Below are 18,066 nucleotides of genomic sequence, written 5' to 3'. Positions count from 1 at the left end.
AATCTTTGTACAGATGTCATTAGAACAAGTTCAGTAACTGGTGCAAAGATAAAGATGTGGACCATTTTCAATGTGGCACCCCAAAGGTGCTTTCTTTCCGATTGCATCTAGCCAATCTGGGGCTCCAGATCGGAACAATTAAAGGATATCTTGCTGCGCTGTCCATTTTGAAGCGCTCCTCGGAAGAGGTTTCTTACTGCAAAATTCCATTAATCATTCAGTTCCTGAAAGGACTTACCAATGTATATCCACCAGTACCGTTTCTTGTCCCAACTTGGGATTTAAACTTAGTTCTTAAATTTCTAATTTGTATACCATTTGAGCCTCTGCATTCCTGTCCATTGAGGCTTCCAACACTAAAAACTGTCCTTGTGGCATTAACATCAGCCCGCAGGGTTAGTGAACGACAGGCTCTCTCATGTAAACCTCCATATATCATCTTTTACAAGGACAAGGTAGTTCTTAAGGTTAAACCATCTTTCTTACCGAAAGTAGTTTCTGACTTCCATTTGTCACAAAAAAATATTTTACCAACATTCTATCCTCCTCCTCATTTGGGCAAAGAAGAGGAGAGATTGCATAGACTGGACCCCAAAAGGGCCCTCAGTTTTTACATTTCAAGAATGGCAAAATTACGTCAAGATGACCAACTCTTTGTGGGTTATATAGGTCGTAAATTGGGGTTAGCGGTGACAAAACAAACTATATCCCGCTGGATCATTCTGGCTATATTGGAATGCTACAGATTAGCAGGAAAAGACCCACCGGATGGGCTATGGGCTCATTCCACTAGGGGAATGGCTACTTCTGCGGCTTTGAAGAGGGGAGTCCTTGCAAAAGACGTTTGCTCGGCTGCAACATGGGCATCAATGCATACCTTCATCAAGCATTATTGCTTAGATGCCTCCTCCTCCAACAAGGGTTTATTTGCCAGGGCGGTACTTCATTCCATCCATGAAAATAATAACTAGCACTCCCACCTCCAAATTGATCACTGCTATGGGAGTCTATCACAAGATGAGGAATACGCGGGAGGACACAATCCATTCGAAGAACAAGTTACTTACCAACTGTAACGTTCTTTGGACTGGATGTTCCTCCCACGTATTCCTCAACGACCCTCCCAGCCTACCCCGCAGTACAGTTTACGTTTCTTACACTTTCCTCTCACGATGGGCCTATCAGTCACAGGACACGCCTGGGTGTTCCACGAGTATTTCCTCGAAAAAACAGAACTGAAGCCAATGGGCGTGGCTCAAGCTATATATACCAGCAGTGACTTTGGAACGGAGCCCATCGAGGGATAATCGATGCCACGACCTTGAGCACAGCGCCCTCTGCCGAAAAAAAAATTCTGAAGCAGCGAAGCTGGCGAGAGCGAATATCACAAGATGAGGAATACGTGGGAGGACACAATTAATTTGAAATAAACCATCTCAATTCTCAGAGATCCTCCCGCAAAAGGGCAGGGCCACATCCATGGCTGGAGTTGAAAAGCAGGTAGAGGTATAACAGAAAAGACTTCATCTCAGATGATTCTGCCAAGAGAGTGGAAGTGAGCAGCAGTGATATGAAGCTGCTGCAAGAGACTACAAATACACACGGCAATAGGTGCATACGACATCCAATAGAAGTCACATCATATCTGCACCACAGATCCGTGGCACAGGAACAAAACTTTGCAGACTTGAAATATTTACTTTGCTGCTGCCTGTAAGCAACAGGACAGCTGAGGGAGAAGACTGAGTGAAATGAACTCCTGGGCTCTCTGTACACGTTAGTTCATAATAGGCTTTGGCACCCAAACTCTTACAAACAAGGGCCTACATTTTCTGACACTATTTATGCCACTATTTATGGCTATAGTAAGTGGGCATAGCACTTAGACCTGGATGCTAGCATGTGGTCTGTGTACAGCTACTTGGACATACTCTGCTGTGGCAACTGAGTGAGCCCCACAGAAGCAGGTCTGCAATTCTCTCACTTTTAGGACGTTCGGCACACCCAACCTTGTGAATCTAGCAAGGTGATAATAAATCATGAGAGCTGGAGCAAGCCAACACAATGTTCCTAACACTTTACTAAATGAGGTATGTTTATACAAAGAAACGGACATTCCGGGGCAACACATTAGCTAGCGAATTGCCCACTGCTTCATAAATTGGCAACTAATAAATAGGGGAGCTATTAAGTAAGCAGCGCATTGGTCTTTGTAAGACGGCTTGTCCCCATTAGGGTCACTTAATGGGAGAGCGCACTAATGAAGCAGGCTTGCGTGTACAGATTGCCAAGTGCAGCTCTTCAGGACACCACGCACATTCCAGAAAACAATAACTCATTGTCTCGGTGCAGTAACTGGGGTCAAGTGTATGCGTGTGTGTTGGCAAACTCCCAATGAAGGGCAGCCGAGTTGCATAATCAGAGATGAACAGATGGCAAACATGAAACATACGTCTAAGGAACAACCAGATTAGACTCCACGTCGGAGTTAACCCACTTAACATCACACATCCAGATCTATGAATGCATGCGTTACCTGTTGCACACATGTCTCTCTGGGCGAGCAGAAAAGTCAACTTGCACATAGTGAAATAACAAAGGTATTGTGCAATTTACCAGCTCAATCCAGGAATTTACGCTCACTGTGATGGGGTCAATGGATTCGACGTAGTGCCACCAGTGTCTTGGAACAAACAGGACCTGATGAAATGAGAAACCAAAACTTAATAATCCGCTTGCTTTACATAGCACCCCTAAGTGGCAAAAGCACGTACAAAAAGCACTGCTTTTGGAGGAACAAAAACTTCGAAAATGATCAAACTACTATTACATACATTTATCAAAATCTCCTCTAACGCAACAGCTGCACTTGCCTCCATTCTGCAATGAACTAGCCCCTGCTGTGCCCCACGATCCTCCTATCCCATAAAAAATGGACAGATCCTTAACTCCCAAAATTCTATCCGCTGGGCTCCAAAACAGCCTCCTCTGCCCCAACACTCGTGAAAGCGTGTATCAGGTTCACAGCCAACAGTTGGTGCAGTTCTCTGCAATCAGATTTTCACTGAATGCACTCCATCGAAGCAGCTCTCATCCTTCATCTTTGGGAACTTTCCACAGTGAGAATTGGTAGAAACCTGAAGGTGTCTGCCTGACTAGTCCACGGGGATCTGTCATCCAGGTGGCCATCCATTGCTATTGGATCCAGTTCCTGGGGGTGGACAAGTGAGGGAGGATAACCCGGATCAGGGGTCCTCGGGGAGTGGAAGCGGGACACCGACAGGTGAGACGTGGTATCCCCCTTCTTATAACACCTTTTCCGCAGCCTACCACGTAGGATATGTAGACACTCCACTCCCCATCCCCTTTTCTGACACCAACACTTTCTTACACCACGAAAGACAGACTAACACTAGAGCCGTTTACCTGACATGTCCCAACACAAGTGTCAGGCAGAGTCAGGCAATTGACCAGAACACACCACCCCCACCCCCACCCACACACCTGACGGCCCTTTTCCATCCTCACAGGGATAAAAGGTGGAGCACGAGAGCACATTACACACAACAAAACAGCTATCCAAGCACAGTAGTTCAAGAGGAGCAAAAAGGTGGCGAGAACCGAAAGGACGGCAAGGAGAGAAGCGACATTGCCATTGTCAACCCAGACCCGGGAAGCCTCCGTGGATAGAATCGTAAGACCGCGAACAATAGCCAGCGTGTGTTGCAGATATCACCAGTACACGGAGCACGTCTACATTGATTATCAGAACAGGGAGAGATGCTTGCTACCATGGTAAGGCCTTGACTCCCGAGACAAGAAAAGCCAAGTGGGTCATCACAGCCGGTGAGTCGGGGGGAGAACAGATAAGAAACCGACCTGTGTTGAACAAAAGTCAAAAAGGGAATATTAAGGGAAGTTCAAAGAACTGTTAACATTAAGGAAAAACCAGCTACAGAGGGGTATGAAACCATGTGGGTGCTCATTCGAGAGACTCTGGTTGATCCCTTGTTTGTTTAAACTACCGATACCAGACGGCCGTAGGAGAGCCGGAAGGAAAAGATCAAAGTGGTCATACAGGGGTCTAGCAAAACCCCTGTACAGTCAAAAGTCTTAGACCCACACATAATTGAAAAGACAAGGGAGGTGAATCCTGCATAGCGACAAGAGAAAGAACGGTGTGATTGGCAAGTGTGAACCCGACAGAGGGATGCCGATGGAAGGGCGCGAAGTCTGAAGTCCCAACTAACAGTGTGTTGACAGGAGTGAACCAGACAGAGGGATGTCCACAGTGAACTGTTTAAAAAGACATTAAGGCTTGAGAACCACCACAAGTGAAATTGTTTTGAGAAAATAAAAAAAAGCCGCAGTGAACCCGACGGAGGGAGGCTGATATTCTAGAGGGGTCTGAGCCCAGAAGAGGGGGACCCAGGCGTGAAAAGTCATCAATTGGAAAAGGAACATTTTGTTTGTTATTTTAAACATACCAGGTCCTCGGAGGCAAGAGACTTTTTGTAGAAAAGAGACTTAACCACCGAAGGTCCTGATAGCTGAGAACGGAACTGTTGTCTCATGTCAAGAGAGACCAAATATGAGGTCAGACCATACCCGGGCATAGGAGACCTACAATCAACGTCTCCTCTAACTATACTCACATTCTGTGTTTTATGGCCTTAACTACATGTTTTCCTTCACTTACTAGGAAGTTTTTTGGGAAATGTACTAGCGTTTTGTTTACTCCTTGGACACCTATGAACAGTTTTTTCACTGTATTTTAGATGTAATTATGTGTTTGTTCAATACTATGGTTATTATAAATTGTTATGCAGATAATAACACTTAAATATTTTGCAGAAGAAAAAGCATCAGCGAATTAATAATAAAAAGCTGATCATTTCAAAAACTAAGTGACATGTGTTCATTAGCAGCAAATGTCTGTTTCTAATGATGGTTGCCCCATGTGGATGGGCTTCCAAAAGGGTTTAAAACCGGTTTGCATTTAAATGTCTTTGCATGTTCTTGAATCATAGAGGGTAGGACAACCCCCCCAGTTATAGATTTTCAGGCCCTCCAGTTCTCCCCGCTCCCGGGCAGCCTCTTTGTGTTCAATTGAGTCGTGATATAGCGCTTGCTATAATAGAGGGCCATAAATCACAAATGTGTCAAGAGAGACCAAATATGAGGTCAGACCATTGCCGGGCATAGGAGACCTACAATCAACGTCCCCTCTAACTATACTCACATTCTGTGTTTTATTGACTTAACTACATGGTGTCCTTCACTTACTAAGAAGTTTTTTGGGAAATGTACTAGCGTTTTGTTTACGCCTTGGACACCAATGAACAGTTTTTTCACTGTATTTTAGATGTAATTATGTGTTTGTTCAGTACTATGGTTATTATGAATTGTTATGCAGATAATAACACTTAAATATTTTGCGAAAGAAAAAGCATCAGCAAATTAATAATAAAAAGCTCATAATTTCAAAAACTAAGTGACATGTGTTCATTAGCAGCAAATGTTTGTTTCTAACAATGGTTGCCCCATGAGGAGGGAAGACGAATGTGGGGTTTGGCTGAGGATGCTCCCTTCGAGAGGAAGAGAACACCACAGGTACATACCGGTGACTCACAGACCTACCCGCATTCGCACAGAGGGCACGGGGGAAAGGAAACTGCCAGCGTGGATATAATAAGGGCTTGTTCTTCTATTAAATTGCTTTCACCAATCACAAACAACACTAGCATCTTTGAAGAGGAAGTTAACATTTTCAAACTCGTCAGGAAGATGGAAGTCAAAGTATTTTTTGACAGATTACCAGATCTGGGAGAGCAAAGATCCACATCAGACTATTTAAAAATGAAAAACAAGAGCTCGTTCCATCCCCAAATTAATCACCCGGTTATAAACCTCAAGACCAAAAAAGACCTTAAACGGTTGAAATACAGAAACACAAAAAGAATGAATATCAGAAGTCACCAACTTAAACTAATAAAAGAACTATCCAAGGACACCACAGTCACACTTAAACCAGCAGATAAAGGGGGTGCTCTGGTATTAATGGACACACATTTTTACAATGAAGGTTGTCTCAGACTCCTACAAGATCAACAGACATATCTACTGCTGGATATGATCCTATCATGTCCATCAGCACCATTATCAAAGAAACTATCGAAAAAGCCTATGATGCAGACTGGATATCAGAACATACCAAGGATTTTCTAATCAAAAAATTACCCATAACACCAGTCTTTTACGCATTACCAAAGGTACACAAACATGTCAATAATCCACCTTTTCGACCAATAGTGGCAGGCACCGAAAGCATTTTTCATCCACTCGCAATCTATTTGGACAAGGCTCTACAACCACTCGTACAGAAAACTCCCACCTACTTAAAGGATACAGCTCACTTCTTGCGACTACTCAGTGAGATTCAGACAACAGAAACTAACCTTATACTATTTACAATGTATATGAATAGTCTACTTTTTTTATTTATTATTTGACTTTTAGTTTTGTAAAAGAAAACAAACTTTTTGTCATTTCCATTCCAATTCCCCAAAACCCAAGTCCTTCAACATTTTGCATCTATGGTTAGTACATACTTGGGTTAAATTTTTCGCAGATTTTGGGGCTATGCCATTGGTGGTTCCTATGTTTGCGATGGTGGTGGTAATATCGTATCCATAAAGTTAATCATACCGCAGGTTAGCAGTACATTAGTCCCCATAATCAGAAGGCTCCACCATTCAACCATGTTACCATTTAACGGTGCATATTGTTCTGGGTGTAAAGAGTGTTGCCTAGCGGTTTGTGGACATTCGATTATCAGGTGTTTGGTTGATTCAGTCTCTTTTTGACAGAAGCGGCATATGTCGTTCTTTGTAGTGGGATCTTTTATTTTCATCAGCTGCTCTTTTGTATTGTAGAGATTGAGATGTAATCTTAAAAATTGTTCCGATGGTAATTAGAAGGAAATTTGGCCAGATACCTAGGCACTTCATCCATTTTCTGCGAGCTAAAGCCTAAGTCTACAGCCGAAGCTAATGCAATGCGTTGTTCAGAATTTATGATCCACTTCCATTGTTTGAATTTTTCTTTTGCCAGTTGTGGTAACTTAATGACCAAGGACATTTTTATGTCAGCCTCATTCAGAATGGCTAGTAATTTCTCCTCCCAACTATGTATCAGTGAGGCAGATGTGTCATGATTTTGTTCGCTAGAATGAGATAGGCTTTTGAAGCTGGAAATATTCGCATTTTCCTTAGAAGTGCTAAAGATTTCCACAGTACGGTAGTGTGTAGAGATACTATGCCCAGTTCATGCCTCAGAGCCACCATTGAGACGCATTGTGGAAGCCTTGCGCCAAAAACAACCTTCTAATTGAGCCCAAAAACTTGCACTGATATTGCACCCTGATTCACTGCCAAAGCACACCGCTGGGATCACTTTTTGGAGATAGAAGGTCATTAAAGGTTGGAGGGAAAATTTTCCATAGTTTGTATGCAGTTTTCGACCTTGCAAAGCAAACATTCGCATACGACATTGGACATCATTGGTCCAACTCCATTCTCTGATCGAGGTATTAAAGGAAACCCCAAATATCGAGTCGCATCAGTTTTGGTCAATGACTCATCTAGTTTCCAATTGAAAATCGCTTTTTTCGATTTGGTTTTAAGTCTTAAAGCCATCACTTGCGATATTTTCACAATTAGATAGATCTGTAAGGCTGACAATCTTTGTAAACCTATTTCCGTACTGTCAAGCAGCACAATGTCATCTGCATAGATTACATGGCTTACATGAGTTCCATTAATTTTTGGAGGAAAACACTGTTTGTGCGAGTGCCTAAGGTAAGTTGGCTATAAAGAGTTTAAACAGCAGGGCTGCAACAGGGCAACCTTGTTTTACACCTCTTGTAGTTTTTTTATTCTCTGATAGTTCACCTGCTGTGTTTAGGCGCACACGCATGCTAGTATTAGCTTGGAGTGCCATCAGCGGGGATAGTAACTCATTTGGGCAGCCCCAGTTCTTCAATTTCTGCCACAGGAGCTTCCGATTGATGCTATCAAAAGCTTGTTTTAGGTCGATGAATGCCAAAAACAATCTTTTTTTGTGTTTTATTGCATCTAATTGAACCAGATTTAATAATAACAAATTGAGTTCCACGCCAGCTCCTTGTGTAAATCCGGTTTGTCTCACGTCAAGGATCATCTTGTTTTCTGCCCATCGCAAGATTTTTCTTTGCAGAAAAGTGGCAAATATCTTGCCCATAGTATCTAGCAACGCAGTGGGCTGATAATTTGCTGGGTCGTCGTGGTTACCTCTTTTGAACACCGGAACGACAATCGCATTAGTCCATGAGTCAGGGATCTTTGATGTTTGGGCAATTTGAACGAATAAGACTTTGATAAATTGCGCCCTGTTTCCCTTATTTGCTTTTAGCATAATATTGGAGATCCCGTCAGGGCCTGCAGCACGAGAAGACTTTAATTTTTGAATTGCTTTTTCGTTTTCAGCAGAGGATTCAATGACGTCCCATTTACACTCTTCCGGTATAGAATTTGGAAGAGGGTCTATACACATCCATACCACATCAAGATGGCATAGAGGCCTTGGAATGGTTTCTACTTAGACAACATGATACCCTCACATCCACAAAGTCTTTGCAATAGAACTGATCAGGATTATCCTTTACAACAACTACTTCAGATTTAACAGCAAATACTACCTCCAAATATCAGGGACTTCTATGGGTTCCTCGGTAGCACCAGCCTACGCGAATATATTCATGTTTCATTTTGAATACAATTTTTTTCTGGATAAAGAGCCATGGAAAAGCAAAATCAAATTTTGGAAACAATTCATCGACAATGTTTTTGGTATATGGCAGGGCACCACGGAAGATCTTCAAGAATTCTTTCTATATCTCAACAATTGCCAGGAAGGAATTTCCTTTACATTAGAAATTGGAAAACCAGGGGTCCATTTCCTGGATGTACAGGTAGAATGGAAAAATAGGTAATTCTGTACAAACATTTACAGGAAATCCACCGATGTAAACAGTGTTTTACACTTTTGCAGCTTCCATCCATTACACCTTAAAGACAATTTACCATTCAGTCAATTTCTCCGTTTGAAAAAAATCACATCTGACCCCATGATATTACAGTCAGAACAGGCAATTATGAAAGAAAGATTTAAAAAAAGAAGATTCCCAGAAGAAACTATTGACCAAGCTATATTACGGATAAGTACAGTCACCAGAGAGAATCTTATACCGGAGAAACCCAGGAAAGAAACAACAAGACTCATTCATACACTGAAATACTCAAGCCAAAGCCATCAGGTGAAAAGAATTATCAACAAAAACTGGGATCTCATAAAATCGGATCCAAACTTGAACAAACTATATCCAGATCCACCAATGTTAGCCTACAAGTGGGGCAAAACCTTTAAAAGTAGCCTTATCAGGGCAGAAAGAACGAAAAAACCTACACAAACAACACTGAGGAAACAAAAAACAGACACCTATGCCTGTCTCAATTGCCAACATGGTTCAACCTCGATGAAAGGAGAGCTTATAAGACATCCCAACAGTGGCAAGAAAATTATGCTGAAAGACTTTGCAACCTGCGAAAGTAAAAATGTAATTTACGGCCTAACATGTCCATGTGGGCAATACTACGTAGGGAAAACAATAGGCAAAGTACAGGAAAGATGGACTGAGCATAAGTCCAACATAAGAACAGGAAACATCAAATCCCCAGTTTCAAGACACTTTAAAGAAAATGGACACAACACCTCCCAAATACAAATGGTGGTTCTAGAGGTTTTCCGAACTGCACCTAGAGGAGGAGACTTTGCCAAAAGATTGGCTCAAAGAGAGTTATATTGGATACACAAATTGGATGCCATGACCCTATTGGGACTGAACGAAGACTTCTACTTGGGACCCTTTCTCTAGATATCTCATCTAGGAAGAAGCTTAACAATATTTAAACAACGTCCTTTCTTTAATTTACCATCATGGTCACCTAGATCAGTGGACATAGTCAGACTACCAGATAAAACATAGCAATAAGGTTAAGGATACAGACACTGAAAATTAACCTAGACAACAGTACCAAGTAGATTGTACACCCTAGAACAGAATGACAGAAGACAAGAATTATGGATGTCTCCGACTATGCAATCTGAATATTGCTATACCTCTATTTTTGATGAGATGCAATTTAATTTTGAGTGATAGGATATAATTACTGGACTTTGCCTTGGAATCTGGGACCAAGTAGACTGTAAGTCTCATTATTAAGAGACAGAACACAAGAATAAATGGTTACTTATTATATTATTGGGAACTGGATAATGTAATGCTTATTATGTGTTTGGTTTAGCAAATGACACCAATGATTGAACGCTCTTACAAATCAAACATCTCTTATATGTACCATGAGTACCCATCCTATTAAGACATTTTGTCAATCTAAGCTCTAAGAATTACACACATCTAACACACACTACTATATAGTTAAGAATAACTTCACAAGATAAGATACTTGACATACTGCATACCCATTTTTACATACAGCAAAGGAACGGATTAGAAATCCAGATTCCACATGTTTACCTTAGTTACAACACCAACTCCTTTTAGGGATGTTTCACCATACATCATTTTCAACAACACCAGGTAGACACACTGGTTTTTGATCGCCAACATTCTCTTTCACCATTTAACAATTAGAGGTACCTTAACTTCTCTGAACCACATTGCTAAGTGGATATTTGTGTTATTCTTTTATTATTTTTTCCTTACACGTTATTTTAAAACTATTTTTAAACTAAAATTAGCAATACTATCTGTATAAATCACCGGATAAGCTTTACCTCTTATCACGCTTAATTATTACTCATCCCGCTCTAATCGAACCTTTATTGATTTGAACAAACCCTCGTGCTTACGTGAGCGTTTAGGACGTCACCTTGTTTACATGAGTGACGTCATGTTACGTTAAAACGTCATGACGTCACAGCGCAGAGCTGCTTTTTAAACGGCCATTTTAGCTAGCCATTTCCACACACAGATACGGCGGCTGAAGATCTACGTCTACATTGCTAATATATCATAGGTAAACAGATATCCACTAGGGACTTGAGAACCATTTCACTATGACCTTGTCACTCTTAGTTAACAAGTTAATTGTATTAATGAGATTCTGTAACGTCCTTTTATAAGCCACTTGTTATGATTTTCTTAGATTACCATTGGCTTCATTGACAGCCACAGAACACAAGACTTCTCTATCCACTCTGTCATCTAGACGATCGTTAACTATCATCAACCACCGTCTTGTCACCTTTTTAGCCAACTACAAGGGTAATACTTGGAATATTCTACCCCCCTCTTTTTAAATAGAACTCCATCACTAGATAGATGTGTTAGCTACCTTTTGAACAAGAATCTGTGTGGATAGTAACTAATAGGGCTCTCACCCCTCATTGATCTATACCCATTACATAGGGGATACTGAATAGACATTGAATGGACTCCTATCACAATGTACAATCTAGAGCTGGAGTATGTAAGCATGCAATTACATTGAATAGAACGCATTGCCAAACCCAGATATGTTACTCTAAACTTGATGACACAAGCTATGGCTACACGCCCGAGTGATAGGTGTTTAAATTGAGGTTATATTGTTTATTTATTGAGGAAATGAAACCACTATTACCATTATACTAATCATGTGCATATAGGTACCTAAAAACACAGTAACCCATGCAAGTGATGTGTTTGAATTGTAAATAATTGTAAATAATTTTTGACATACCATCACATTACAAGTAATTATATGTTTTTCTGTAAACTTTCTTTAGATGTGATTAATTGAAAAATTGAATATGCCCCTGAAGAAGAGATGTTTTTCTCGAAAAGCGTTGGGCCCATTACAAAATAAAAACTATACTTGAAGAAAAAATCCTTTCTAAAGAAGAATCATTTTCTAAAAAATATGTATTGATGTTTACCATTTTTTATCATAATTTGTTTGCTTGAACATTAAAAACTACATACCTAGAGTATGTTCATTAGTTTACCTTAACTGTTTGGCTCATCTATTGAGCTTGTGAAAGTGTGCAGGGGACGGGAGTTCCTTTATTTAGGAACTTATTTCGTTTTGCATTTATCTCGCAACCTATATGCCAGGGTTGACTGTTATCTCCCTTGCACCTTAAGTTTGCTTTAAGCAATTTCTTTGCTATTTAAATACAATCAGAATGTTTTTAATTTCTCAAGATAGGAGTGCATGGTGGACATAACTGTGGATTATACCAATCACAATTGGGCCAGCTTCTGCAATGATCTGAGCTTTGGGGTGAACCACTGTTCGAGGTCTATTGTAACCTCTCCCTTGATTTCACTTTCTACACAGACAACAGCTCCAGATGCAATCTTCAAATTCCTTGGCAGGAAAGGTCTCAGAGGCCGCGTCGTGGCTTTCCATCCCGTTTTTAATGGACAGGGATGAGCCTGCAGGCATGGATATCTGTCAGAATGAAACTGGCGTAAAGTGAAGCGAAATCTTGTTCCAACAGCAGATTTGCACTACTGATCATGAAACAATCTTAACAGCTTTGCTCCATGATCCTATCCTCTGCACCAGTGGTCCTCAGCTCTTCTCCGATTTCAATGGCTGTGAACATCACCCAAGCCTCGGTCCCTATTCCTTTCTACCATCACTACAAAAAATGTCTTGGGGACATTGTTCCTTCATTTCTTGTACACGTACACACAAACACACACGTTTACACCCGCCCCCCACTAGGGTCCTGGGACCAACTGCTTCTCTAATGTCATCTAGGATGACTGCACACTGCTTAATGAATCATTATCAAGAGCTAATGCATATGCTTCCCCTGCCATTGCACCCAAATCCATTCACTCTCTTCTATGTGCTTGCAACCTCACTGCTCATGCCAACAGAGAAATTACACCCCTGCCCATGCCCTCACCTTGCCATGCTTAATGTTTTAGTTTAAGATTTGCAACACATACAAATGTGCTTCTTTAAAATAAACTAGAATCCAGTTTAAGATACTGCGCATAAGGTATTACTCCAGTGTAATGCTACCCATGGCGGGTAGGGATGCCCAGCCCACTGGCTTTGCTGCTCAACCGAGCCTGCCACCTTTTTTCCATGTGTTATGGTTGTGCCCCAAGATACAAGTCTACTGTGGGAAAGTGTGTAGTACAATTTCTTGAGTAACCCTAGACCTCATTCAACCCAACCTTAAATTGATCCTGATGGGCATCTGGAGGGATGTGGACCTCACAACGTCTGCCTAGTCATTTGTGACCACAGCAATGTTTGGGGCTAATGGGTTCATTGCAGTGAATTTGTGGGTTGCCATAATATCTGCAAAAAGGGGGTGGACGGGTATATAAACCTGTAACAAAAGGTGTACAGGGGACAGGATTGCACCTAGGAACATCCAGGGCTTTGATGGGAGAATTCACAGTGAACATTGCACAGGGGTGTTGTTCAATCAGGCTATTCGAGTCCAATAAGAAAATGGAATGTTCTGGAACCAAAAAAGGAAACTGCTCATGGCAGGAATATGGAACACGTTGCGCTTTAGAAAAACAAAGGGGTTTCTGGGAGTCTCTCTACCAGCACGAACACAGCCCATTGACCTGTTCTTGGGTGGATGGCCCCTGGGAGATTCTCAACCAAGTCTTACTGTTGGTACTCTTGTTCAGAGGAGAATTGCCTAGCATTTCGGTGCTCGACTGCCTCTGGGCAGGACAAAGACTGATATGCAGGGATATTTCTCCTCTGTGAAAGGGACAGTGAGATAAAGACTTGGTTGAGACTCTCTCAGGGGCCATCCACCCAAGAACAGGTCAATGGGCCGTGCCTGTAGAGAGACTCCCAGAACCCCCTTTGTTTTGCATATTAAGTAACTTTGGGTCTCATCTTAAGTTACCAGGGGAATCCAGACGTGGACCCTTTGCTCACTGTTCTCAGAGAGGCACAGCTCCACCTCACTGATGATGCCCTACAAGGCTGAAACACGTGTATGGGGTTGCTGTTGGTACTCTTGTTCAGAGGAGAATTGCCTAGCATTTCGGTGCTGGACTGCCCCTGGGCAGGACGAAGACTGATATGCCAGGGATATTTCTCCTTTGTGAAAGGGAAAGTGAGCTAAAGACTTGGTTGAGACTTTTCCAGGGGCCATCCACCCAAGAACAGGTCAATGGGCCGTGTTCGTGCTGGTAGAGAGACTTCAAGACCATCACCCCTTTTGTTTTGCGTTATGCTTTAGATTATTTTCTAAATCTTTGATTTCAGAAACTTGAAACAATGGTTTTTAGAGTGTGAGGGAACAGCTCATCTCAGGGATAAGCTATTTGCGAAATGTGTACATAAAACACAATTGGCACGGACTATTTTTGGCAAAATTTACCGGAAAGCAATCAAAATGCTGTCATAGCCACAACCATTAGATCATTTATGTCTATGAAATTTTAGGAGAGAAGACTTATACGTTATTTGAATATATTATTTTACTTATTTTTAAAAAAATTAGAATGTGTTTTGGATGTATTTTAAATTATTGCAATAAAATGGATTTGAATGTTTGATGTAATTGTTTTTGTGAAAGGCCTTCATGAACAACAGCTTAACAAAAGAGAGATAGTACTGATTGTGCTCATTGTGCCTTGAAAATGCCAATAAAATGAGTGTATGATACAAAAAATAAAGATTTCAACAGTTAAATCCTGGATATTTTGTACATAAAAAGCGATCTAAATAAATGCACATCATTAATAGTTTACACAGTTTTTGTGAATTTTCACCTTACAAATCAGATTTTGTATCAACATAAATAAAAGCAATCATCTAGAAACGCAGAACAGTTATTTCACAGATGACAAGTTATTATGACATTACTTAGTAGTAGAACGTTGAAATACTATTACAAAGGTGATAGTATTTCTCCCATTTTTTATAAATGCTAGTAAAGAAATTGTTCCCAACCACGATAAACGTAGAACTCCAGTGACGCATAGTTGCAAACGTTTTTCCAGAAATCCACTGGATTTTGCCTTAGCAACAAATTCTTATCTTATTACATAGAACTATTAAAGAGTCCCTGGGTGGATGTAACCCATCATATTGAACAACATAGTTATTAGAATGGTGGATCATTACATCACCACTGTAGATAACGCAGTAGACTCCCTTGCCCCGCTCAAAAAAGGCCAGACACTAAAACACATGGTTCACCTCCGACCTCCATGCGTTACGCACACAAAAAAAGTAGCTGAAGCCTCCTGGCAGAAGGACCCTACCAACTCAAACAAAGCTGCGTTCACAGTCAGCGCCAGAAATTACAAGTAAAACATTCATTTAGCTAAATCCACCACCTACAACGATAGAATTGCTAAGGCAACATCCTCTGCACAAAAACTATTCATAATCCTTTGTGAGCTAGTGTTAGGCAGAAACCTGTGCAGTTCCCTTGGGGAACACTGCAAAAGATTTAAGACTACAGGTATAGCAGTAAACCCACTTGGTAGCAGTCTGCACCACCCAGATTTACCTGGTAGCTGTGGCTGAGCAGTCAGACTTCCCTCAAGAAGAGTTAGGCATTATGCAAAGTATACACAATATGTACTCAGACACAATAGCACAAGCAAACACTGACCAGAGCTTGGTTTCAAAGGTATAAAGTTATTTATTTTTTAAGAACACATAAGTTGAAAACACTCTAGCAAAGTATAGTAAAAACACTTCAAACACAGTTATAATAAAAGCAGTTTCAACCCTTACTCCTCTCTAGCCAACTCTAAGTTAACATCACATAATTTAAACAGAGGTGAGTGCTTAACGTTAGATGACACTCTAGTAGGTTCAAGAAAGGGATAAAAAAGAAACAGAAACGGGTTAAACACACCACTCTAAGGTCTAGAACACTTGCAATAGGCTCAAAGAAACACAAAGTCACAGGTGAGCAAAAGTCACTAGGCAGGGCCCACTCTTAGAGTAGCCGGAGCGAAAATGTGCCCAAGATCACACTGTTATTAGGGATTCAAAGTCTTGCAAGGAGTTAGAAAGAGTTTAGAGTGGTTTAGAAAGTTTAGCCAGGGTGTCCCAGGCACTCCCAGGGTCGAAAGCCGGGGGCTAAATCTACCCCGTACAGTCGGTAGCAAGGGAAGCCAGGCGGAACACGGTACCTTAAGCGGAAAGGATCCTCCAGCGGTGGCAGTTGTTCCAGGCAGTGGCAGCAAGGCTCGACGTCGGTCAGGGGAGAAGAAGTTCTCGCTGAAGAGCAGAAGAAGAAGGTCGTTGCACTGCCCGGGCAGAAACCAGCCGCGGAGTCCTCCGGTTAAAGGGTTGTACCGACTTTCGTGGTTTGAGGTAAAAGTGGTGGGGTTCCGGTTGCCGGGGTGCTTGGCACTGGCAAGGCGGCCACGAGATACCTCGAGAAGCGAAAAGAAGGCGAAAACTGGTTGTCCCCACCAGTCAAGGGAAGGAGCCACTCCGTTAAGAGTTCTCCTCGGTCGTCGGGAAAAGTGGTGAGACGGTTCAGCAGGGCTCCACCGGGTGGTGTCGTCGAAGCAGGTCGGCTCAGCTCTTCCCTCGTCGGATTCTTGGTCCTGTGGCGACTTCTGAAGTTCCAGTCCCCAAAGCCCTGCTTTTATGCAGCAAACCCCCATTCACCCAGCCTAGCTGTCACTCAAACATGCTAAGTGGTGAGCCGACCGGCTCACCACTTGGGCCAATCAGGACGGAGTGCGACTTGAGTTACCAAGGTAACTCAGTCCAGGGTGCCTAAATCCCCCTCCACCCCTCCTAAGTACCCCAGACAGAGTGGCACCACTTTGGAGGGCTTCTGTGGAGAAGCCCGCCAAAAGTGGAACAAAGGGCTCCACTTTGGGTCAGAGTTACAGAGGCGAACACCAACGCCATTTTAGCATCAAGTTTTGGCAAAAAGTCCCAACCGGAGTTATAAAAATAAATATATAAACCGGCGGTATGTTTAAGGCTACCGTAAATAAATAATTAAATGTGTTAGCCTAAAACAATGGGAAATCCCATAGGAAAATATTCGCGGTCGAATATAAAACGTAGTTTCCACTGCCACCAGCCAAAACTCGATCAGGGGGGACGGAGACGTGCCCCCTCGACTAACAGACCCTGGGGCAATCGAATTGCCCCAGCCAGTACGTCCACAATATGATGGTTTGTACTGGTTCTGTTCAGGATCCAAGACTAGCAAAGTCTTTTGGTGACTTTACATGCCCTGGGAGACAGTAGTCAGTCCCAGGGTATGGAGTCTATGTTGGGGAGTCCCTAGGACACCCCTGGGTCACGGCACAGAGGGTGCTGTGTAACCCACATCACAAAAATACATGAGGCCCTATGGGGTAAAAGACCCCATAGCCCATTCAACACAAGGTTTAACCAAGAAAACACACTTCAACATGTCCAAGAGTGAGGGTAAAAGAGTCTCACTCTTGGCAGGAGAAAAAAAGAAACCCCAGAAATCCAGCAAAGCTGCTGGGGGACTCACTAGGTAGGGAAATTCAGCCTAAACAGAGAATTCTCCCTAACACTCGCCCCCCCCAGACTAAGGGACAGGAGGATTTAATCCACTCCTGGATGAACCTCATACCTCTAGTCGATGATATACATCCTAGAGAGTCCATCAGCATTTTGATGGTGACACCCTGACCTGTGCTCAATGGTGAAATCAAACCCTTGCAGGCAGATTGACCATCTCAATAGTTTTGGATTTTCCCCTTTCATTTGCATTAACCATCTCAAGGGTTGGTGGTCAGTCTGAATAACAAAAGTAGAACCATACAAGTATGGCCTAAACTTCTTCAGTGCCCACACAATAGCAAAGCATTCTCTTTCGATAGTTGCCCACCTTGTCTCAGGATCCTTCAGTTTCCTACTGATGAAGCAAATGGGGTGCTCCCTACCCTTCTCATCCAGTTGGCTTAGAACTGCACCTATACCTACATTGGAAGCATCAGTTTGT

At 42.1% G+C, this 18,066-nt stretch overlaps 1 protein-coding gene across 3 annotated transcripts in view; it reads right to left on the bottom strand.

The window, feature by feature from the left end:
* HSPBAP1 (HSPB1 associated protein 1) overlaps window positions 1-18,066 on the bottom strand; it is a 1,532,307-nt gene that overhangs the window by 304,899 nt on the left and 1,209,342 nt on the right. For all 3 annotated transcript variants that reach the window (XM_069616689.1, XM_069616691.1, XM_069616690.1), the window contains exon 7: window positions 2,617-2,700. In XM_069616689.1, the coding sequence (XP_069472790.1) occupies window positions 2,617-2,700 (84 nt within the window). The remainder of the gene's footprint in view (window positions 1-2,616; window positions 2,701-18,066) is intronic.

The sequence above is a fragment of the Ambystoma mexicanum genome, chromosome 9, assembly GCF_040938575.1.
Source record: "Ambystoma mexicanum isolate Mex_15411 chromosome 9, UKY_AmexF1_1, whole genome shotgun sequence".
NCBI lineage: Eukaryota > Metazoa > Chordata > Amphibia > Caudata > Ambystomatidae > Ambystoma > Ambystoma mexicanum.
Note: the sequence above shows the minus strand (reverse complement) of the source record. Positions and strands in the feature narration are given on the sequence as shown.